This window comes from Staurois parvus, unplaced genomic scaffold (genome assembly GCF_062004578.1).
Source record: "Staurois parvus isolate SC_StPar_1 unplaced genomic scaffold, SC_StPar_1.0 ptg000090l, whole genome shotgun sequence".
NCBI classification, from domain to species: domain Eukaryota; kingdom Metazoa; phylum Chordata; class Amphibia; order Anura; family Ranidae; genus Staurois; species Staurois parvus.
The window spans coordinates 22,102,900-22,128,350 of record NW_028317886.1 but is presented as its reverse complement, the minus strand read 5'-3'; the positions used below and the strand labels follow the sequence as shown (position 1 = coordinate 22,128,350).

Genomic DNA, 25,451 nt, shown 5'->3' with positions numbered 1-25,451 from the left:
TTCATCCTGCTGCTTTTGTCAGCAGTCACATCATCAATAAATACAAGAGAAGCAGTTCCATTGGCAGCCATACATGCCCACGCCATGACACTACCACCACCATGCTTCACTGATGAGGTGGTATGCTTAGGATCATGAGCAGTCCCTTTCCTTCTCCATACTCTTCTCTTCCCATCACTCTGGTACAAGTTGATCTTGGTCTCATCTGTCCATAGGATGTTGTTCCAGAACTGTGAAGGCTTTTTTAGATGTCGTTTGGCAAACTCTAATCTGGCCTTCCTGTTTTTGAGGCTCACCAATGGTTTACATCTTGTGGTGAACCCTCTGTATTCACTCTGGTGAAGTCTTCTCTTGATTGTTGACTTTGACACACATACACCTACCTCCTGGAGAGTGTTCTTGATCTGGCCAACTGTTGTGAAGGGTGTTTTCTTCACCAGGGAAAGAATTCTTCGGTCATCCACCACAGTTGTTTTCCGTAGTCTTCCGGGTGTTTTGGTGTTGCTGAGCTCACCGTTGCATTCCTTCTTTTTAAGAATGTTCCAAACAGTTGTTTTGGCCACGCCTAATGTTTTTGCTATCTCTCTGATGGGTTTGTTTTGTTTTTTCAGCCTAATGATGGCTTGCTTCACTGATAGTGACAGCTCTTTAGATCTCATCTTGAGAGTTGACCGCAACAGATTCCAAATGCAAATAGCACACTTGAAATGAACTCTGGACCTTTTATCTGCTCATTGTAATTGGGATAATGAGGGAATAACACACACCTGGCCATGGAACAGCTGAGAAGCCAATTGTCCCATTATTTTTGGTCCCTTAACAAGTGGGAGGCATATGCAAACTGTTGTAATTCCTACACCGTTCACCTGATTTGGATGTAAATACCCTCAAATTAAAGCTGACAGTCTGCAGTTAAAGCACATCTTGTTTGTTTCATTTCAAATCCATTGTGGTGGTGTATAGAGCCAAAACTGTTAGAATTGTGTCGATGTCCCAATATTTATGTAGTTCAGGTGAGAGGCCACGTCTTCTGGTGGCGGTGCACATAAGTTTTTGGTGGAGCACTGTCAAAAGCAAGATGGAAATTTGAAAAGCAGAATGCTATTTAATATTATTCATATACAGTTGTGCTCAAAAGTTTGCATACCCTGGCACAAATTGTGAAATTTTGGCATTGATATTGAAAATGACTGATCGTGCCAAAAATGCTCTTTTATTGAAGGATGATGATCATATGAAGCCATTTATTATCAAATAGTTGTTTGACTTCTTTTTAAATCATAACAACAAAAATCACCCAAATGGCCATGATCAAAAGTTTACATACCCTGGAATGTTTGGCCCTGGTACAGACACACAAGGTGACACACATGGGTTAAAATGCCAATTGGAGGTTTATGTCCCACATCTGTGGCTTTTTAAATTGCAATTCGTGTCAGTATATAAATAGTCAATGAGTTTGTTAGCTCTTATGTGGAAGCACTGACTAGGCTAGATACTGAGCCATGGGAATCAGAAAAGAACTGTCAAAAGTCCTACGTAACAAGGTAATGGAACTTTATAAAGATGGAAAAGGACATAAAAAGATGTCCAAAGCCTTGAATATGCTAGTAATCACTTCCACTAAGAAATAGAAAATTCATGGACCTCTTGATACCAAGCCAAGTACAGGTAGACCAAGAAAGATTACAGCCACAACTGCGAGAAGAATTGTTCGGGATACAAAGGGAAGCCCATGGGTAACCACAAGAAAAATACAGGCTGCTCTGGAAAAAGACCGTGTGGTTGTTTTGAAGGAGCACAGTATGATGACACTTGAACTAAAATGAGCTGCATGGTCGAGGTGCCAGAAAGAAGCCTTTACTGCATCAATGACAGAAAAAGACCTGGTTTGGCATGTCAAGGTGTTGTCAGGCATATTGTAACTGGGCTTTTTTGTGACATTGGTGCAGTAAAAGCTTCTTTCTGGTACCTCGACCAAACAGCTCATTTTTGTTCAGGTATCACCGTATTGTACTCCTTAAAAACAACCACACCATCTTTTTCCAGAGCAGCCTCTATTTCTTTTGAGGTTGCCTGTGGGTTTTTCTTTGAATCCCAGACAATTCTTCTGTCAGTTATGGCTGCAATCTTTCTTGGTCTACCTGACGTTGGCTTGGTATCGAGAGATCCCTGAACTTTCCACTTCTTAATAGGTGATTTAACAGTACTGTTTGGCATATTCAAGGTTTTGGACATCTTTTTTGTCCTTTTCCATCTTTATAAAGTTACATTACCTTGTTACGTAGGACTTTTGACAGTTCTTTTCTGATCCCCATGGCTCAGTATCTAGCCTAGTCAGTGCTTCCATGTAAGAGCTAACAAACTCATTGACTATTTATACACTGAGACGAATTGCAATTTAAAAAGCCACAGATGTGGGACGTTAACCTTTTATTAACATTTTAACCCATGTGTGTCACCTTGTGTGTCTGTACCAAGGCCAAATATTCCAGGTTATGTAAACTTTTGATCAGAGCCATTTGGGTGATTTCTGTTACTATGATTTAAAAAGGAGCCAAACAACTATTTGATAGGCTTCATGGAACCCTGAAAAACCCTGTGCTAAACTCTACTTTTGAAAATGCTTGTTCACTTGTCATGCTGATGCTTTGACTTCATTCATGTTGTTGACCTGAAACAGTTATATAGATAAGGAATTCTGACACTTATTTAAAGCATACTTGTTTGATGTCAGTGGCTCAAAAGTATCTACGTCAGACAGCCAGGCACCCTGTAACTTCAGGTGGAGGCTAGCAATGGCAGTTCCCTATCTTCTCTCATAGCGTACTTAAACATCTACTCATTTAGTTTAAACACTAAAGGGCTACTTTTGTGAAGCTACCATTCCCAGCATTGCTATCCAATGTCTGTAGGGGCAGAAATAATGAAGTACAGTACATCATTTACACTAGTATCTGTTTACCTTTTTTAGCTTTCTATTTGTTGCAGGCTGGGTACACATGCATCGAAATTTTAATTTCATCCTCTGTGTAGCCCTCTCTGTTCAACAGAAGCCAATTGTTAGACCTGCTTCTGTCAAAATGTCCTGCTGGAAGAACAAACGTTGTTTGTAGTGCCCTTCTTCAGAATGCAATAGCACAGTGGGTGAGATCCTTGCATCCACATAATTTGTGTGGATGCAGGAATCAGAGTTTTTTTCTTTGTTCAGCACGCTGGTAAAATAAAAAACTCAGGATGTATTGAACTTTAGCATAGAGACAGTTTTGCTAGATTACATAAGTAAACAATGGGGTCTTGAGAAGAGCAGACATACTGATTGTTTCACAGCAGCTGAAAATTAAAATTGTTTTAAAGAGATCAAAAGAGCAGAAATGTGAGCGGCCCTTGGCTAATATCATTAGCATAGGTCCACATAATAAATAAATCACTAACCGCGTATATTGCTAAAAAATTTATGCAGACTGTGAACATTTTCATTTTGTATTATGTCTTTAAATGGCTTAAATGTATATGTCTGGTACACTGATAACAATCAAATTATGCTCCAGTTATCCATAGATACAACTTTATGGCTTGCATTTGACCATTATTTAGGTATCCCCAGTGTTTTAGACCCTCTTAAAAAGTGCATATCATACATTGATGGGTGTATTCTGACCATATATTTTAGAATCGTAATGTTTCCTGTTGGTTGAAAAAAATGCACAAGGTCAGAATGCCCTTTCATACAGATAATTGAACTTTACAGTAGGGCCTCCATTAATCATTGTATTATTACAACTTGAAACAAACTTTATTATCCCTTTTCAGATGCCCTCCTTTTTATGTAAACTTAACCAACATCTTGCTTCTTCTGGCTGGTGAACAGGTATTTTTCTATACTTGTGCAGTTTTTTAAAGGGACTGTACATGCATTAGAGATATATTGATCATGTTTTTTGCCCTTTATTAGCTATTATGCCTTTAGGCCTGTTTCACAAGTGCTTACTATTTTTAACTTTAGTGAAATAGTTACAACAATCATTTACAACACTTTAAGCAAAATTTGAAACAATTCTGTTAGCAGGAAAGCTTTGTGGGTGCTTAAAACTTGCCAAGAACTTGTACAAATGGATTGTCAGCACTAATCTTATAGGAAATAGTCAGTATAACATTATTATTATTACTATAATACAGGATATATGTAAGGCCAACAGTTTGTGCAGTTCTTTACAATATAAAAGGAGCCAGTACGTTAGAATGCAATTCAAGAGGATGAGGAGGGCCATGCGCGTGAGAGCTTACAGTCTTAAAATGGAGGGATAAGTGATACAAAGGGTAATAACTGTATGGGGATCAGTTAAAGTTGTAAACCACTGACATGAAATATGAATAAAACGTATCCTTCTATACTGAGTACTTTTCTCAATCCAGAGCATGAAGTGTCATTTCTCTCTTCTGCTTCGTTACTCTATCTGTATGAGTCACCTCTGACAAGTTTTCCTCATACCAAGAGCTTAAAGTTGACAGGGGACAGAGCTCCCTTGCACAGATTGTGATTGACTGCCTCAGCTCTGTTCCTGTGTGCTGTGTAAAGGTTCTCTTCCCTTACATCTGCTCTCACTGAGGATTGCAGAGTGTAATTTCAGCTCCCCACCAACTGTTTTCTGAAAGCTCAGACAAGCTGTATAAATTCACAACTTTGAACAGATGTAGAAAAGAGAAGAATGCAGATAAGCAGGTACAATTTATGTCGGAGGATTTGTTTAATCTCTGAGCATCACCTGAGGCCACTCACTAAACTGGGTGTAAGTTTTTACAACCACCGTAAAAGTTCAGTTGTTACAGGTGAGGTAGGCTTCCTCGAAGAGGTGAGTTTTCAGGTATTGTGTTAGGTGGACAGACATTATTATGAGCTCAGTTTTTAAAAGATTGAGTTTTAGGAAGTGGAGTGACATCCATACTGATATGTCATTTAGTAAATTAGCAATGTGTGAAGCCAGGAAAGAGCAGTCTTTGAAAGGCAAGGGAGTGAAGTTTCTTTTTTGTTGAGTGGGTGGCCGACTGTATCAAAATTTCAGAAAGCTTTAATAGTATGAATACAGAGTGGTGGCCATTGAGAAACCCTGGCATAGAAGGATTCCACCTCTACCACCCTTATGCTAAATGAGTCTGAGTGAGTGAACTCAGTGGAAGCCCCAATGGGAGAGACAGATTCCTGAAGCCAAATTCCAGTGATTGCAAATGGGTTAAAAGAGTTTGAGGTTAAAATGTCATGGACAAATGTGAGCTTGGTAAAGACAGTGAACATTCCAGAGGAGAACATATGGGTGGGGGTGCTGGTTCTTGGAGCAGGGGAATAGAAACTAGACATATGATTAGCAGATTCTGCTAGAGGCAGAAGGGTGCTGGGTGTGGGGTGAGAGTTAGCAGAGAGCCAGGATTAGGGGAAATATCCCTAGATTAGAGATGAGCGAATTATTCAAAAATTCGGTTCGGCTGATTTGCCGAATTCGCCGAATAAATTCACTTCGAGCCGAATATATTCGCTGCGAATTTAACTTATAAAAAGGGTGTTTCTAGGCTTCAGAGAGCCTTTATATTAGTGCAGAACACTGTACCTTTAATTTAAATGCCCTTGGAGTCTGCTGGGGAAGAGAAATAATACTGTCAGTCAGTATGACATGAAGATGAGTGCCGTCGATCTTAGAATCACCGCACACTTCACTCATTTGGGCAGTCACGGGGCCAAAACCAGAGTGTGGAGCCACAGTGTGGCGGTGGAGGCAGCAGCAATGGGAGGCCATACAGCACCCTATGACAAAATGGAACCCACCAGCAGTGTGAGGAGACCTGAAAGTGGCACATGGCAGAGTGTGGCGATGGAGACAGCAGCAATGGGAGGCCGTACAGGGACCCATGACACACTCTGGACCTGGCAGCAGCATGAGGAGGCGGTACAGGGGCCCATGACAGATTACGGGCCTGGCAGCAGCATGAGGAGTCTGTACGGGGGCCCATGGCAGATTACGGGCCTGGCAGCAGCATGAGGAGGCGGTACAGGGGCCCATGGCAGAGTGGCGGAGCGTAAGCAGCTAAAATTGAAGGCCATACAGAGGCCTATGTTAAAAAGCCCCCCCAGCAGCAGCGTGGGGAGACGACTATCAAGAGTCCAATGGCAGAGTGGCGGAGCAGAAGCAGCTTCAATTGAAGGCCATACACAGGCCTAGGTTTAAAAGTCCCTCACAGTTAATTCCAATAACGAACTCTACTCCTCCGTGCAATCTACTTACGAGACCCTGGGCAGGTCTGGGTCCAATTTGTGGTAGAGACTGGTTTTGTTCAGCCATGCTTGAGCGAGTAATAACAGGTCTGTGCTGCCCTTTGGTGTCTGGCTTAATGCGCACAACACTGAACGTCCCAGCGTTTGTCAACGATTTGCCGTTAAGTGATGCAAACCCGCTGAACCACGTTCATGAGGAGCCGGTACAGGGGGCCATGAATCAGTATGGACCTGGCAGCAGCGTGAGCAGACGACAGAGGCACATGGCGCAGGGTGGCGGTGTAGGCAGCATTATTCTGAAGCCAAACACAGGCCTAGGTTAAAAAGCGGAAGTCGTCAGCAGCGTGAGCAGACGACAGAGACACATGGCGCAGGGTGGCAGTGGATGCAGCAGTATTCGGAAGCCAAACACAGGCCTCGGTTAAAAAGCGGAAGCCGTCAGCAGCGTGAGCAGACGACAGAGGCACATGGCGCAGGGTGGCGGTGGAGGCAGCAGCAATGGAAGGCCATACAGCACCCTATCACAAAATGGAACCCACCAACAGTGTAAGGAAACCTGAAAGTGGCACATGGCAGAGTCTGGCGATGAAGTCAGCAGCAATGGGAGGCCGTACAGGGACCCATGACACACTCTGGACCTGGCAGCAGCAAGAGGAGGCGGTACAGGGGCCCATGGCAGAGTGGCGAAGCGTAAGCAGCTTAAATTGAAGGCCATACAGAGGCCTATGTTAAAAAGTCCCCCCAGCAGCAGTGTGGGGAGACGACTATCAAGAGTCCAATGGCTGAGTGGCGGAGTAGAAGCAGCTTCAATTGAAGGCCATACACAGGCCTAGGTTAAAAAGTCCCCCCCAGCAGCAGCGTGGGGAGACGACTATCAAGAGTCCAATGGCTGAGTGGCGATCCGGGAAGTCAGCGTTGTGATTGCAGATGCAATGCAGAGATTCCATGAGGTGATGCCGTGGGTGCGAAGAAGATCATATACCGTCGTACTTCCATCCATAAGACGGAACAACCTGCGAACCGGGAGCTTTATTGCCCTGACCCGCTGAGCAGCTTCTGGGATACCCAAGAGGCCCATGGCAGAGTGGCGGAGCGTAAGCAGCTTCAATTAAAGGCCATACAGAGGCCTATGTTAAAAAGTCCCCCCAGCAGCAGCGTGGGGAGACGACTATCAAGAGTCCAATGGCTGAGTGGCGGAGCGGAAGCAGCTTCAATTGAAGGCCATACACAGGCCTAGGTTAAAAAGTCCCCCCAGCAGCAGTGTGGGGAGACGACTATCAAGAGTCCAATGGCTGAGTGGCGATCCGGGAAGTCAGCGTTGTGATTGCAGATGCAATGCAGAAATTTTATGAGGTAATGCCGTGGGTGCGAAGAAGATCATATACCGTCGTACTTCCATCCATAAGACGGAACAACCTGCGAACCGGTAGCTTTATTGCCCTGACCCGCTGAGCAACTTCTGGGATACCCAAGAGTTTGGCTTCTGTGGGGAATATGGTTGAAAACTGAAACTTAAAGGCATGTTGACGGAAGGGCACCAGTGTCAGTGCTCCGGAGGGAATATAGCTTCAAAGCTGACACTTAAAGGTATATCGACGGTCAGAGACAACAGGAAGTGGAGCTTGCGTCTTAAATCGACTGAATGTGGCAGACGTGAAACGTCTACGGGCCGTATATGAAACGGGTTGTTCCTCTTTCTGGAATAAGTGTTGGAAATGGCCACTCTTTTTGGTGTGGCGTTTTGTATATTTAATTCCGATTACGGACTCTACTCCTCCGTGCAATCTAGTTACGAGACCCTGGGCAGGTCTGGGTCCAATTTGTGGTAGAGACTGGTTTTGTTCAGCCATGCTTGAGAGAGTAATAACAGGTCTGTGCTGCCCTTTGGTGTCTGGCTTAATGCGCACAACACTGAACGTCCCAGCATTTGTCAACGATTTGCCGTTAAGTGATGCAAACCCGCTGAACCACGTTCATGAGGAGCCGGTACAGGGGGCCATGAATCAGTATGGACCATGAATCAGTATGGACCTGGCAGCAGTGTGAGGAGACCCGAAAGTGGCACATGGCGCAGGGTGGCGGTGGAGGCAGCAGTATTCGGAAGACATACACAGGACTAGTTTAAAAAGCGGAAGCCGTCAGCAGCGTGAGCAGACGACAGAGGCACATGGCGCAGGGTGGCGGTGGAGGCAACAGTATTCGGAAGCCATACACAGGCCTAGGTTTAAAACTGGAACCCAGCAGCGTGAGCAGACGACAAAGACGCACATGGCAGAGGATGGATCTGGCAGCAGTATGAGAAGGCGGTACAGGGGCCCGTGGCACAGTGTGGTGATGGGGGCTACAGCAACTGGATGCCAGAAAGTGGCCGATAGGGCTATATACTGCGTGGAATTATAAAGTTGTAAAGACAGCGGCCTATAAGGCTATACACACTATAACAATCATGACTTGATTGACCATTGGCGTATAAGGCTATACACAGCATGAATATCATGACTTATTCTGAGTGGTTTGGAAGGCTATATACAAAAAGTAATTCATGAGCTGTCCGGACAGCGGACAATAAGTACATATATACAAATCAATTCATCAGCTGTCCAGCCAGCGGCCTCAAAGGCGACGCATATAGAAAGCAATTCATGAGCTGTTCAGACAGCGGCCTCTAAGGCGACAGATATACAAAGCAATTCCCGAGGTGTTCAGGGAGCGGCCTGAACGGCTAGGTTATTACTAAATATATTTTTGTGGCCAAACATCGGCCTATAAATAGATGTCTACACAGTGACAAAAAAGTAGGTCGCCTTACAGCGGCGTATCCTACAAATTGACATTATAAGAAATGGTTTAGACCAAAGAAAAAAAAAAAAAAACTTTGATGCGATGCTATACCTTAGTAGATTGTGGAAAGTCGACAAGTCAAGCGTAACTGTGTACATTACAGAAAATCTTAACAAGACAACCAAACATGTGGCCAAACCGTGACCGATACAAGTTAACAATGTAAGAAACAGGAGGGGGCCAAACCGTGGCCAATAAATAAACAGTCCACCTCATTGATGAGATGGACAACACGTGTCAAATATTTAAAAAAATTGCTATTCCATCGGTCTGGAACTGGTCGACTATAAATAATTAAAAAGTTTAAATTCATGTGACAGTCGTCCAGCGACGTATAAATAATTTAAAAACACCAATTCATGAGGGGCCCGACCAGCAGAGTATAAGTCATTAAAAAGGTTCAATTCATGTGACGGTCGTCCAGCGAAGTATAAATAATTTAAAAACCCCAATTCATGAGGGGCCCGACCTGCAGAGTATAAGTCATTAAAAATGTGCAAAACATGAGTCGGCCGACCAGCAGCCTCTCAATAAAATATATATACAAATGTACGGATCAGGTGGAGGTCTTCCATTTGTCCCTAATAACATGTTTGGGGCATGATTCATGGCGGATTTAGTCAGTTGTGTCAGGAACTGGTGGTTTGAAATCCAGACTAATCCACGCCTGATTCATTTTCACAAACGTGAGTCTCTCCACACTTTGGGTGGACAGTCGTGTCCTCCGCGGAGTTACAATACCTCCTGCCGCACTAAACACGCGCTCCGATGCCACGCTACTGGCCGGGCATGACAGCCTTTCAAGGGCAAATTCAGCTAGTTGGGGCCAAAGGTCAAGTTTCGTTGCCCAGTAGTCAAGGGGATTGTCTACCTCGGTTGGCAGGGTGCTGTCCAAGTAGGCCCAAGCCTGTTGTTTGAGGTCCTGCTCCAGGTCCACCTGATGCTGCTGCTGCTGCGGCTGGTTAGTAGTTTCCTCACTGCGCTGGTGAAGAAAGCTACTCATCATCGACTGCAGACTGAGGCAGCCGCTGCTGGTGGAGCTGCCACTGCTATTACCACCCCACCCCTCCCCTGCTGCCATGGCAGCGGAACGCGAGCGCACAGGGCCCACAGTGTCTGAGGATGGACGTTGGCGCAGAAAGGCAGAGACCAACTGACTACATAGGTGGTTTTTATAGTACGTTATTTTGGCCTCCCTCTCAGCAGGTGTGAAAAAGGCCACCATTTTTGAACGGTAGCGAGGGTCCAACAAGGTGGACAGCCAAAAGTCATCCCTCTGTCTGATGGTTATTATTTGGCTGTCGCTACGCAAGCAACCGAGCATGCTATGGGCCATTTGTGCCAAGGAATGCGAGGGACTCCCTGCCTCCATCTCCACAGCATACTGCCACAGTGCGTCTGGGTCCTCTGTCTCCTCCTCCTCCTCTACCAGATGCTCCTGCTCCTCCACTCCTGTCCGCTGAGTGGAAAAACCACCCATTTCACTCAATAATTCCTGAGCACCAATGTCCTCCTCTACCTCCTCCTCTTCTTCCTGTCCTGCCCCCACAGGGGTCATGTGGCGTTGAGATCTGTGCGCCACGTCTACCGCACCCTGACCAGCCATTGTTAACAGCATTTGTTCCAGGACGTGCAACAGAGGAATGACGTCGTTCATCCCATAGTCCTGCCGACTCACGAATAGCGTGGCCTCCTCAAAGGGCCTGAGCAAGCGGCAGGTGTCACGCATGAGCTGCCAATGGCTGACATCTAAGTTACACAGGGGAGTACCTTTATCCGCTTGTAACATCAGGAAATCGGTGATGGCCTTTCGCTGTTCGTAAAGGCGGTCTAACATGTGTAGGGTTGAATTCCACCTTGTTGCAACGTCGCAGATCAGGCGATGCTGTGGAATTCCGTTCTGCCGCTGCAGCTCAAGGTGGGTGTGCTTTGCGGTGTAGGAATGGCTGAAATGCATGTAAAGTTTACGTGACAGTTTAAGGATGTCTTGCAGTGGGATGGTGGATTTTAGGAACTGCTTGACAACCAGATTGAACACGTGAGCCATGCATGGCGCATGGCACAACCTTCCTTGACGCAGAGCAGACACCATGTTCTTTCCGTTGTCGGTCAACATGGTTCCGATTTTCAGTTTGCGCAGAGACAGCCATCTGTCGATTTCTCTGTTCATTACACTCAGAAGTTCCTCCCCTGTGTGACTACGTTCGCCAAGGCATACCAGGTGCAGCACAGCGTGACACCGTTGCGCCCTGCACATGTGATATGCCGGTCGGGTAATGGGACTTGGCATGGGGGTGGCGGCTGAGGACACGGCGGAAGAAGAGGTGGTAGAGGCGGACATCTTTGCTGGACCAAGGACGTGCAAACGTGGAGGCAAAAGCGGCGTGACCTGTCCAAGTTGCTGGTGCGGCTGTGCCGGCACCACGTTCACCCAGTGGGCCGTAAATGACATGTACTGTCCCTGACCGTAGTTACAGCTCCACACGTCGGCGCTGCCGTGCACTTTGGCAGAGACCGACATGCTCAAAGACTGGCCCACCATCTCTTCTACATGTGAATGCAGGGCTGGCACTGCCTTTTTGGCGAAGAAATGCCGGCTTGGCACTCTCCACCGCGGCTCGGCACAAGCCATCATTTCTCGGAAAGGTGCTGAGTCCACCACTTGGAAAGGGAGGGACTGCAGCACCAGCAACTTGGACAGGAGGACGTTCAGCTTCTGCACCGTCGGGTGCGTGCTCGCAAACTGTTGTCTCTTGGAAACGGATTCCAAGAAAGACTGCTGACGGAATCCGTGAAGAGGAGTAGCAGGAGAAGGAGCATCTGAACGAGCGGAAGATGCCAACGAGCGACAACTCCCCTCAGCAGAGGTGTTGGAGCCTTGACTGGCTGATAGAGGGCGATTGACGTCGGGTGACGGAGCAAGTAACGGAGCGGGTGATGGAGCGGGGGCTGGGGCAGGCAGAACCGCCGTATCTTTATCACGGTTTTCCCAGGCCACCGAATGGCGACGCTGCATATGCTGACGTAACGCTGTAGTCCCAACATTGGCCCCCTGGCCACGCTTGACTTTCTGGCCACATAGTCGACATACGGCTACGTTTACTTCCTCGGGCGGCTTGACGAAAAATTGCCACACCGCCGAGTAGGAAACTTTGCCCCCGCTACTCCTCACTGGCTGACTGCTACTTCCTCCGTGCACACCGGCACCACTACTGGCCGTGGTGGTAGGCTGCAGTGGAGCTGGTGCTCTACTCCGTGGCCGTTTGCCTCCACTGACACTGCTGCGACCCTGCTGCCTCCTGGGCAACCCACCGACTGTTTTGCTCGCTGGCAAGCTGGCACCCTCTTCTCCTGATGATGCGGAAGCAATAGCCTGATGACGACGAGGCTGCCAAGTGCGATCAGCCTCATCATCATCAATTAGGGTCTCCGCGTCACTACTAGCCCCCTCGGCTGCGTGTGGGTCAGGAGACAGACCTGTCTCTAGACCGGCTACCGAGCCACTCTCCTCGCCAGTACTTCTTCGCCTGGCTGCTGAAGAGGCGGATGTCTCCCCCCGTTCCTGACCGCCCTCTGTTAGCTCTTCCTCACTGTACAGTGGGGCTGAGCCCACAGCATGCGATACTTCGCTTGGTGAGGGAACACCAAAGGACAGGGGCAGGTCGAGGACACGTGATTTCAGTGGGCTTGCTCCCGGGCCATGCCAACTAACGGTTGTGTCTGACGTACCCACCAATCGTTGGCTGTAGATGTCAGAGGTGACCTGGGAAGAGGAAGACGACCGAGTCAACCAATCGATGACGGCAGGGTTGTCGGTGGAGACACGACCGCTGGATGACACCGGGAGCACTGGCCTCTGGCTGCGACTAGTGCTGCCTCGACCCCTTCCTCTGCTGCCACGTCTGCTCGCTCCTGAAACATTGCCTCCTCTGCCACTCCTCTGCGTGTTGTCTGACATACTCTTTAATTCAATAAGCACCCCAAAAATAAAACCGGATTTAACTCTTTGAACGTACAATAGTGGTTGTGAAGCAGAAAGTCAGTTTATTTAGCACAATCGGTCAATTGCAGCTTGCCGTTGGCTGTAAACTGTACGTTTATGCCACTGGAATGCACTAATCACCCAAAAAATATTACCGCCACCCGGCGTGTATATGGATTTAACTCTTTGAACGTACAATAGTGGTTGTGAAGCAGAAAGTCAGTTTATTTAGCACAATCGGTCAATTGCAGCTTGCCGTTGGCTGGAAACTGTACGTTTATGTCACTGGAATGCACTAATCACCCAAAAAATATTACCACCACCCGGCGTGTAAATGGATCTAACTCTTTGAACGTACAATGGTGGTTGTGAAGCAGAAAGTCAGTTTATTGTACACAATCGGTCAATTGCAGCTTGCCGTTGGCTGGAAACTGTACATTTGTGTCACTGGAATGCACTAATCACCCAAAAAATATTACCGCCAGCCGGCGTGTAAATGGATTTAACTCTTTGAACGTACAATAGTGGTTGTGAAGCAGAAAGTCAGTTTATTTTGCACAATCGGCAAACTGCAGCACCAACTGTGCACGACAGCCACCAAAAAAAAAAGGGTGTATGTCACTTTAAATTTTCGATTCTTTGATAGCTGTGGCCCTAAGTAACGATTCTGTGTCCCTGAGTAACGATTCTGTGGCCCTAAAGTCTCTGTGGCCCTAACTCTGTCCCTTAATACACACAGGTCTGTCTCTCTTGAATGACCGGAGGCTAATGGAGAATTCTAAGATGGCCGCGATTTATAGCTCCACCATTACACAGTGCTGGCTGGCTGCTGATTGGCTAATGCGATCACATGTCATGAATGCATTATGGGTCAGCGCGCCTTTCTGCGCGCCTTCCCAGAGATCCCCGCCCCATCTTCTCTGTCCATTTTCTCCGTCGGCACACATGTCGCCGCCATTTTTGGGAAAATTCGATTCGTGCATCCGAAGTTTGCTAATCTTCGGATTCGTCGCGAATAGAATTTTTCCAAATCTTCGGAACGAATTCCACTTCGTCATGTTCGATTTGCTCATCTCTACCCTAGATGTTAAGGAAGTAAGATAGGAGCAATATTTTAATGAGCGCACATGTTCCAGTGTCCTGGAATTTGTTGGCATGTGGGTTCAATATTAGCAGGAGGTGATAAAGCCTATTACACATGATCAGAAAATGGTCCAAAAAATACCGCTTTCGAAAAATCGATAATCTGAATAATTTCAGACAAAAGCCATGTACCAGCTTTCAAAGGAACAAGCATGAAATTGTTCTCATATGATACCAGATCATACGATTTTCATTTTATCAGTATGGTTTTTGTCCAAAAATGCAATACAATACATCACATCACTTCTAAATTTTTATTCTGTCGTATGAGAATTTTCATAATTTTAGTAACCTGTTTTGTTTTTGATATGGAGACTAGCATGCAAAAAAACCAAAACAAACGGACTATCATTTGTCTGATATTCTGATCAAGAATATAGGGGGCAGGAGTGAGGGTGATATGCTGTATATAAACTGTGGGGTGGAGAATAGGGTTAAAGGAATTTGAGGAGAAAGGCGGTTGTTGTGAGAAAGAAATGTGGGGGGAGCATATTACAGGGTGGAGAAAGTAGGAATTGGACAGACTCGCTTACAGTTTGTCCAGAGTGGAGCATAGTTGTTTGTTGATACCATCATACTTCTGCCTTAGTTGAATTGCAATGTTAAAGTGCATAACATTTCAGCAGAAATTCTGGTGGTAAAAGTGGCTTACCACCTGGCAGAGTGCCTTCTTTCATGAGTTTCTCTTGATTTATGGTTAGATGGTATAGGTACATATTTGTCAGTTAATCAGTTAAACACGGATTAAACACTTGGATTTCTTTCTGGTCAGACAAAGCAAAAAAGTAAATCTATCTCAATTATATGGGTACTGTCGATAAATGATTTGCATGCCAAATCAACCAAAATGTGTTCCATGGGTGTCCCTGTCAGAACCACCTGGCTTTAGCAAAGTCCATTTTTAATCGACTTTTGTTAAAGCTGCCATACAGAAAATTCTCAGACGAACAGCAGCTGCACATAAAAAGATGCAGGGCAGTGTTAATTTTGACTTTAAATTTCAAGTTAGTTTTAGTCATAGTCTTTTGACTAAAATGCCTGAATTGTTTTGGTCATATTTTAGTTAGCTTTTTGACAAACAGAACTGCAACTTTAAAATATAAAAAACAAAACAAAACTGTAAACTCTATTGGCTGTAATGCCATTGCACATATTACCTGAATATAATACCAACATTAAATATTAAGAAAAATATAAGTAATGCCTTTTTCTTTTTTTTCTCTCAGCAGCTTAGTAGATGCCCTCTATCCTTATGTGGTAGTGCAGTGTTAATTTTGACGTCAAGTTTCAATTTGGTTTTAGTCATGGTTTTTTGTACTAAAATTCCATTTTTAGTTTTTTTAGTTTTAGTTGTATTTTAGTCTTTTGACTAAAATGCCATTTTAGTTTTAGTCATATTTTAGTTGACGAAAATAACACTGATGCTATTCTGAGATCATCAGGTACCAGCTCTTGGAATATAATAGCCGGCAGTGCAGATTCATCCATACACTAGTTTTAACGTGGGTGGGGAATAACGTGAATTATCCTGTTCAGCCCATGGCACTAAACAAGAGAAATCCTAAAGGATATGTTTCCCTTTGGACAACATGTTACATGTTCCCAATGCTGCAGCCACCACCCAATCCCCTCCCTGTGACAACAGTACGGGGAGAAGTTCCCTGTACAAGTTGTCAGTTTTTAAAACGGTGTGGCTGCGTGAGGCTCCGCTCCCACATGGCTGCGCCATTCATTCACAGAGTCCTTGTCTATATATCTGCTTACTGGTACATTCCGTATGGGCAAGCACATATACTGACAGGCCAGCAGGAGATCTGCATGGCACCAGCGATCTGCTGATCGCTGATACAGTGCTTTACAGGCACCTGCAACCAAAAATAAATGCACATTTTTTTTACCTAACAAAAAACAAAAATTGCATTTATTATTTTTGGTCAAAAGTTAACTTTATCCTTTAAAGCTGATTTCCAGGGACGGCAATTTTTGCACCGTTAGATTGTTCCAGCCTGTGCCAGTGTAAATATGCATGTTCCATACCTAGGCAATACCTGTGGAAGCTGGCAAAACACTGTAGTAGGCACTGCTACTACAGTGATTACTGCTGGGTTCTGGGTCCCATGTTGAGTGGCTGATTTTTGGGGCTCAGCCGGATATGGCACATGCAAACTTACTTTGATCTTCACTGTACCAATGTAACAGCAAAAATAGCCATACCTGAAATTTATCTTTTACATACACAGTATGGCCAGCTTTCCATAGGAAGCTCTAGTTGGCAAGGCTCTGATCAGCTGATAAAAATGTAGAGGAAAGGCAAGTACTAAGGACTTGACTTAACTTGATATAAACCTTTGTGTGCCAATATTTTAGAAGATTGCAAGATGAATGTTTCATACACATAGACTGGCAGGCAGAAATGGTTAACTACATGTACCAATGTTATAAGTGTTTTCAAGATGTGTCTTGTCTAGTCTACTGATTTTTTTCCACCTTGTTTGCATATTTAATTGCATTTTAATTATGTTCATTCAGAATTGTTTTTTTTTTGCTGGAGTTAGAATTGAAATAACGGTTTTACAAAAAAATTGCTGAAAATTACACACTGTTGAATGAAGCAGAGAAGTGACCTCCCTACCTGTTCAGGGTTCCACAGAATTGAAATCGGAGAGAGAGCCTGAGGAAAAAAAAAAACACTTCTGTGGTACTTTAATTTTAGAAACCTCATAATGCTCTATGGATACCATGTCATAGTTGCATACAGGTGCATCCTTTTAATGTTTTCTAAAATATTTTATATAAATGACAAGGAAAAGAAACAAAAATCACATTAACCTAAAACTTGCTTTCCCTTTAAGACCTATGGTAACCCTTTGCTGCCACAGCCGTTTTTGAGGGTTTTCTTGCACACATGCTTAAAAAATAATTTTAGCCCTGAAGATTGCAAAAAAAAACCCCAATAACATATGTTTTCTGAAAGCAGATGCCTTAGAGAATAAAATAGTGATATGTTAAATTTTTTTACAAGATATTGCTGCAAAGGTTTAGGGAACACAACATTTCAGTAAAAAATGCACTAAAAGTAAATTTTAGGGCACACAAATGCAATAAATTACCCAATATTTTGGTGAAATCTAAAAAATGAGGTTGCACCAAGTAAATAAATACTCAACATGTCAAATCTAAAATATGGTTCGCTCATGAAATGGGGACTGTAACATAAATGTAAGGTTCGGGTAGTTGAGATGTGATCAGTAGAAATATGTCATTGTAGATTTAGTTTCATTCCATGTGTTCAGAATTCAGTCAGAGACACATGTTCACCAATTAGCATCTGAAAGGACAGAGCAGCTTCTAGACTGGAGGTGACACCTAGATGCCAACAAGACTTTGCCACCTATGTAGTCAGACTTTGTCACCTTCTGGAAGTTTAAAAGAGAAGCTCCAGCCATTTCTGCTTCGTGACCCAGCAGGAGACCAGGAGTGGCTCTGATGTGTCTGCAAGCCATGAATTAGATACCCAGATCAAAGGAAAATATTTAATCTCTCATGAAAGCTAAAATATTAGTTGCAGAGAGATGAAAATACTTCCTTCTGATTGGACACACTGTAGGCTATATCTCCATGTAAAACTGTATTTGTAGCCTCTGTGGAATCCCATAGAAAGGCAGAAAACGGTTATATGGCGCTTGATTGTGACAGCTGAACAGTGATTGGTACTGTCGCAATCAGACTGATGTGCTGGTGTCAGAAATTCAATCCCTGACTTGGTGGTTCAAACTGTTCCTGGTCCAGTCGACTTTGGGCACTTCAGTACCCAGAATGTCTTGTGGGCTAGTACAGGAACACCCCCCAGGGTTGATTGGCCAAGGGCTAATGTCCAGCCTACGTCCATATTTCAATAAATTGAGGACCCTGAGATATGGACAGGGTAATTCGTACGGAGACGGTTCTATTTGACTGGTGAATTGCAGACTTTCTCTGACTTGCTCCAGTCATAGGATAACTCTTGGTAAAAGTTTTATTTCTGTTTTTATTCCCTTTTTATTTTATAGTGAATAGCCAATTGTGTGTCTTTTTGCATTTTCTGTAACTGTTTTTTCTTTGTACATATTTTATGCACTGCCCACTTTCGGGATATTCAATCATAAAATTCATAAGTGACTTCTGGGTACTTAAGCTCGGGCTCATATCTCCGGAGAGATTGTTGTATTGCAGTGTCTTTATAAGCTTGGTCAAGTTCATTGCCTATCTGTGTGCAATTGCACTGCGTGTTGACAGATTGCATGCAGATTGTAAAGTAGGATATCTGTGTGTGTGTGTGTGTGTGTGTGTGTGTGTGTGTGTGTGTGTGTGTGTGTGTGTGGGGTGGCCCAGCAGACCAGTCTGCGGATAAACTGTTGGGTGGTGGCAAGCTACCGTTTGTTGTGTGTCTGGTGTGGGGGTGTGTGGACAGTGGAAGAGTGATTAACACCGGGGTTCTAGCTTGTAGGATAGCTGGAGGAATCCTAGAAGGGTGTGCCAATTGCTAGGCTGCTCCCCAATCCTAATAGTGCACCAGATTGTGTATAAGATTCGTATGTGCCGGTGTGTGGTCAGCCAGCTGGATTGGAGTGGAGTCTCCCTCTAGTGGTGGCCAGAGGTAGTGTGGGCTGTGAAAGTATATCACGGCTGGTCTTATGTGTTCAGACTAAGTCCCCCTCATTACGGGCGGACGTGCACACCTCGGTTAGCTAGTCACTGTGGGCATGTGTGTGTGGGTTGGATCCGTGACAGGGAATACTTTAGCACATTGTATTTTCTAAAAGTGACACTTTAAAAGCCCCATTAGGGTGTTAGTTTAGTGTTACTGAGGCGGCCTGGTGCCAGAATTATTGCTTTCAGTCCGGCATGTGTGGCGTTATGTAGTGTGTGTTGCAATTGATGTTTTAATGCATAGGCCTGCTGACGTGTGCTCTTAAGTTCATATGTGTATATACAGTGAGGCAAAAAAGTATTTAGTCAGCCACCAATTGTGCAAGTTCTCCCACTTAAAAAGATGAGAGAGGCCTGTAATTGGCATCATAGGTAGACCTCAACTATGAGAGACAAAATGAGAAAAAAAATCTGTATGTAGGGATGGGGGCCTCAGACATTGTTGGGGGCAAATTATTTATGCCTGGGTGTAGCTTAAATTTTTACAGTTAAACTTTTTTTTTTACTTAATTGTTTTTTTCATCACATAGGGGACAAAAAGTTCCCTATGTGAGGACTTGTTGGTGACAGGTTCTCTTTAACGAGACATCCAGGGTCTGAAAGACTCTGGGTGTCTCCCCTGTGCTCCTTTGAATGTAATGCAATGCTGATTGCAGTGTAATACATTTTTCCTGGCCATACTGGCAGGGGAAACGGAGTGGGGGACATGGAAGTGATGTTTTAGGTGTTGCTTCTGGGTCAGCAACAGGAAGGGAAGGATATCGGATATGTGTCCGCTCTGTGCGCCCTCCCCTCTACCGCAGCACCCACTATGATACATGGAGGGTTCCAGTAACCGGAGTGGGAGTGAAAGTAACCTGATGTTGCTGGAGGAGCCAGACTTCTTTCATCTGACAGCCAAAGGTTGGCTTGTCAGATTTACACACAGCAAGTGTGTGTGTAAACTCCCAAACGCATTATGCACTGCATACTAGCACATTATGACAGACTTGCCTAAAAAAAACGATCCTTCCAGCGTCATGCTGTCACCACTGACAGGAATTCCTTCTTCACCCAGTCTTCCTTCTCGGTACGCAGGCTCTGGCCATTTGAATGGCCGAGCCGTGATGATGTCAAAGTCGAGGAACAACTCTCTGAATGGATGGCATGACATCACCAGCTCTTACACATGTAAATATCTCCCAAATGGTGCACATTTAGGAGATCACTGTTCCTACTGGTAAGCCTAGTTATAGACTTACCTGTAGGTACAAGATAAAAAGTGGCATTTACTACCACTTTAAACCCTACCATAGTGACATTTTAAGGTCTTCAACAAACAATTTCACACTTGAGCATTGTGAATACTCGCTGTACACATGCGGACTAGCATTTACCACCTGAATCTCATGGGAGAACTAGGCCTTGCGGCACCACTAATATGAGGAATAAGAGCTGTGCCATTCACTGTATATGCATTTTTCCTTTAAAGTGGACACAAAGGTGTTACATTGAAAATAAAGCATATAGATTTTAATTTCAGTAAATAATTTTGTTTTCATTTCTGTTGTCAGATTTTCAGAAACCTTCCTGATGATACTCTGGATGAGACAACCTCAATTTCTCCACGTGCCCCACCAAGGCAGTCAAAGAAACAACGTAACAAAAGGCCAGTGGCCATATACAACCCCTGTGTTGAGCTAGATAATGGTAAGTTGATCCAAAGCACCTCAGAATAACCCCTTCAGGTCTCTCATATACTGCACAACGATCTAGAATTTCTAATTCAGCAGCTGAAAACATGACCAAGCTCAATATCTGAACACATTCCCTTGTACAGTGTTGAGATGTCTAGGATTTAATAGCCGACTTAAAAATCAGTAAAAATGAAATCTTTCTTACAACTGTAATTAAATGTTTTCACACCTGGTAGCTATCATCTATTATTTACTGTGTGTGTCATATAAAAGCTTGATACCTATATCACGTGATGCATTCATCTTAGACATTTATGGTTAATGGTCTCTTCTTTATTAAGTAATATGAAAAATCTGGAACAGTAAAAAGAAACCCATGTGGAGGAGATCCTTATGGGGAAAATCCTATTTATTATCAGAGGCAGGACAGTTCATGTTGCCTATAGCAACCAAGATCTCTCTTTAAAGCTGATCTCAAGGTTTCCTGTCACTTTAAATAGTTAATTTGGACCAACCTGATCCAAACACATTATTTCCTTTACCTTTCAATAAGGTACACAGCTCCGGGTCCCGTCTGTGGGAGAGATACTGTCACAAGTTAGCCTGCAGCCTCTTGTGTGTTTATTCTTACCTCCTTGCTGCTCTTGATTCCTTCACATGTGTGTTTGTCTGTGCTCAGCTGTGGGCATCATCTGCTATCCTCTAGGTTTTATGTCCTTCCCTTTCATCACTTTCTGGCCCGCTCCCTAGCTGGCTTGTCTATTTAAGACATGCTCAGTCTGTCCCATTTTGCCTGAACAATGTCTTGTTGTTGGAGCGCCCTTGTGTTACTACTGTGAATCCTATATAGTCTATCTTTGTACCGATCCTGGCTTTGTCCTGACCTTGCTTCTTTTCTGCCTGTCCTGACCTCGGCTTGCCTACTGGATACCCTGTGTCTTCTCCCGTTGTACCCTGCTCCCGCTAGCGGTCTCCTCTACCTCAGCTGGGTGTACCTGGGGGCCACGACCTTGTCCCAGCCTTCTGCAAGTCCATCCCCACAATCGGGCCCTGGCGAACAAGCAGGCTGGGGCTTAGACTCTGCACCCTGGTGAACCCCAAGTTGTGGATCAAGAGCTCACTACCACAGGTGCTGACAGATACTTCCCGTCTCTGATTGGCTGAGGTGGAGAGGCAGACTAATGATGTCACAATCTCCAACTCAGTCACAATATACACACAGAATACTTCACTCACAGAATACAAAGCTGCCTATGAATGGCTGAGCGCCGCTCAGATGGGGGAGTCTGTTTCACAACCGGAACCCGACACTGTGTACTGTGTATAACTGAAGCTATATACAGTTCATACAGTGCTTACAGCCAAGTAACAGTACAGTTAGTGAAGGAAATTGTTTGTTTGGACCAACCTGGAGTTCAGATTTAATGCTTCAAATCCACAAATTACATTTTTATTAAAGGATAAGTTTGTGTTTTGAAAAAAAAAATGCTATTTTTTTGCTGGTAAAATGTGTATTATTTTTTGTCTTGGGAGCCTGTAAAGCAGGGTTGTTCGACCTTTTGAAAAAAGCAGACCAGTTAAGTGATTTGGTAACCGGTTGTGGGCCACATAGAAGTGAAATAGTTCATAATTTCAATTTTTTAATTTGAAAGGCATAATGAAGATTCTAAACAACAATCGGGATCCTCATTTTCTGTGGGGCCACTTCCCATTGGATGTTTACCCACTTCTTAATCACAACTCTGTGGGCAGAGTCCCGCAGAGCTGCACAGTATTCAAATTGTGACAGTAGGTGCGAGGAGAGGGTCCCCCTGCCTGCTGTCACAGGGAGGGGGTGAATTGGGGGAGAGGTCGTGGATTCTCATTATGTTTCATGTTACACCCTAAATATAGAGCTAAGCAGTCTGTAGTTCAACTACTCTAATTCCAATATAATAATGCAGTGTGAATCCAAAAGCAGCTGTAGATGTGTGTAGTTTCTATTTCATTGCACTATTTTTTGTGAATAAAAGCAAGCTAGTCTAAACCATATTTTGATATATTCCATGAGGAATTCTCAATTCGAAGGATTAACATCTGTGGGTTTAGATGCTGGGAAAACGAAGAGCATCAGGTAAAAATGAAGTTTTCTCAGAGATATTAGACAGTATCTTATATCTCAGTTTTAACCATTAGCTGCCCGGCCAATGGCCGAATGGCGGCATGCAAAATCCATTAGCGTTCCGGGTGGACACCATATGGCGTCCTCCCGGGCATGCGCAGTTTGCGCGCCTGCAGAGCCGCGCAGCGGCATGATCTGTCACCGGCCTGATCTGTCACCGGCCGTGTATCTCAGACACGGCCGATGACAGATCTGAGTACCGGCCCCGTTGCTGATACCATGTGACCTGCTGTGACCAATCACAGCAGGTCACATGACAGTTGTATACAATGGATGGCTTCATTCATGCCCTCCATTGTATACTAGTGTGTGTATCTGTGATTGGTCACAGCGATCACATGCACAAGCTGGGCTAATCACAGCCCAGCTGTGTCATGTGATTAGCTGTGGCCAAATCACAGCTAAGCACAAAAAAAAAAAACCCCTGAATGAATCGATGTCATTCAGGTAAATGCTTATAGCAAAGTAATTCTTTGCTATAAGCAAATTGTGTAAAAAAAAAAAAAACGATCACTTCCCCAAAGTAGTACAATATTACCATAGTGAAATATGAAAAAAAATTTTAATAAATTAAAAATAATAAAAATGAAGTACGTCGGACTGTCTACTTTACAAAAAGGGGTCATTTGGGGATATCTGTACTGTTCTGACATTCTTGGACCTCAAGAAATTAAATTGGCTGTCAGTACTTCAGGATTGATCAATATTCAGATCTATACCATAGTTTGTGAACTCTATAACTTTCCTACAAACTAAAAAATACATCCTAATATTTGGGTTATTTTTATTTATGAAGAACAATTAATATAACAGCAGCAAAGAAAAACGTGGGTTTTTTTTTTTCAAGATTTTCGGCCTTTTTTTGTTAATTTAGCAAAAAATAAAACTCCAGTGGTGAATAAATACCACCAAAAGAAAGTTCTAGTTGTGTGAAGAAAATGATAAAATTTTAGTTTGGGTACAATGTTGTATGACCGTGCAATTGTCATTCAAAGTGTGAGAGCGCTGAAACCTGAAAAATGGCCTGGGCAGGAAGGGGGTAAAAGTGCCCGGTATGGTAACGGTTAAGGAAATGCTGTATGCAGTGTGTAATGTGGATGGGTTTTTTTCTATGATTACTGTAATAGACAAGCTGGTATGAAATAGTATAACGTGGATTTTTGTTTCTTTGATTACTGTAACAAACAAGCTGGTATGAAATAAAATATGAATAAATTTCAGCAATCTTTGAAATACCAGGTAGCATGTTAAAGATTGGACTAAAAAGTGATGTAATTATAGGTACAACCTATGAATAGGGAAGAAAGAGATGCTGATGTAATGTCATAGTCTACACCTGTATTGTTCCCATCTGGTTTTCCTCTATAGCCTCCATTTTCTAGGAGACTTTCATAGACACAAGATCTCCAAACACCCAAGTCTGCCTAGTTCTACTGTTTCAAAGTGTACAAAACTTAGCTGCACACATAAATAGTCATCTCTTCTTGTCACAGTATATAAAACATATTTGCTCACATGAACCATTTTCACTGCCTCACAGAACATGAAGAACTTTGCTAAGGGGAACTTGGACTGATACCGGCCAGTTCGCAGTTACATTGTACTGCATTTTGTGAAGTTTCAACATGAAGTAGACATTTTCCAGCTCAAAGGGTTTACTTGCACCAAAACTTTAGGGCAAATTCATACCAGGTCTGTTCTCTGCAGTGCTGACGACCTGCTTATCAAGCAATTACGTAATCGGTTGTTAGGATACCAGCAGCTGGCCCAAGTATGTAATGCTCCACAATAACAAAAAAAAACAAAACCCTGTGACTTTGTATAACAAAAAGCTAGGCTTGATTCACTTGCTGGCTTGTTACAATATTTGGGCAATTTGGGGAAATGTTTAGGTATTTTGCCAACCTGAAGAGCCCAGAAAGCACCCCGGTTGAAAAAAGCTGGTATAGAATAATCTCTCTCTGTTCACTGAAAGGCAGAGCAGGGTTCTTAGATCTCAGACCATTGGGTTATAGTGCCAACTTCTGAAGTAAGACACTTGTTACATAACCGAAAACAGTCTTGGGGTGACCCCTGATGGTGGCCAACTCTCCCAACTGCACCTCAGTTTCTCGTATAGTTTCTAGGATTGATGACCTAAGCTGGGAACTTTTTTTTTTTTTTCTTGTGTGCAGGAAATTCTTTTTCTTTAGTTTTTCTTCAGTCTTCAAGACCTTTATTCTTCAAGATCTTCAATCAACAGGTGAGCCGAAAAACAGGCTGAGTAATATAAATCCTTGTAGACCTACTGTTCAGCCTACAAGCGCATGCATGCCCTTGCTACATGCAGGTTTTGCTACTACAGCTTGGGGCAGCCTGTGAGATATTCCACTTGTGCATATATGAACAAGTGACCTGTCTGTGTCAGTGTCTCAGTGTCTTTACAGGCAGCCAGCATCCCTTTTCCAATGGGAGGCAACCCTTCAAGGTACCCTCCTCTCATCATTGTGTTATGGTGAGTAAACACATCCTCTTCTCCTCTGCCGAATGATCTATAGACACACCTGATCTATAAGGGAGAATGTCACCAGCACACCGAGGATCACTAAGGTCACATGCCTGATGAAGGGGTCCTGCGAGACTCCGAAATGTTGCCTTGCTGTAACTTTGTGATCGTTCATTAAACCTTTTGGACCTATATTGGTGATCCCTGGT

General features: G+C 44.0%; 1 protein-coding gene across 2 annotated transcripts in view; it reads left to right on the top strand.

The window, feature by feature from the left end:
- ARHGAP10 (Rho GTPase activating protein 10) overlaps positions 1-25,451 on the top strand; it is a 374,825-nt gene that overhangs the window by 256,613 nt on the left and 92,761 nt on the right. For both annotated transcript variants that reach the window (XM_089670475.1, XM_089670474.1), the window contains exon 19: positions 20,474-20,609. In XM_089670475.1, coding sequence (XP_089526601.1) covers positions 20,474-20,609 — 136 coding nt within the window. The remainder of the gene's footprint in view (positions 1-20,473; positions 20,610-25,451) is intronic.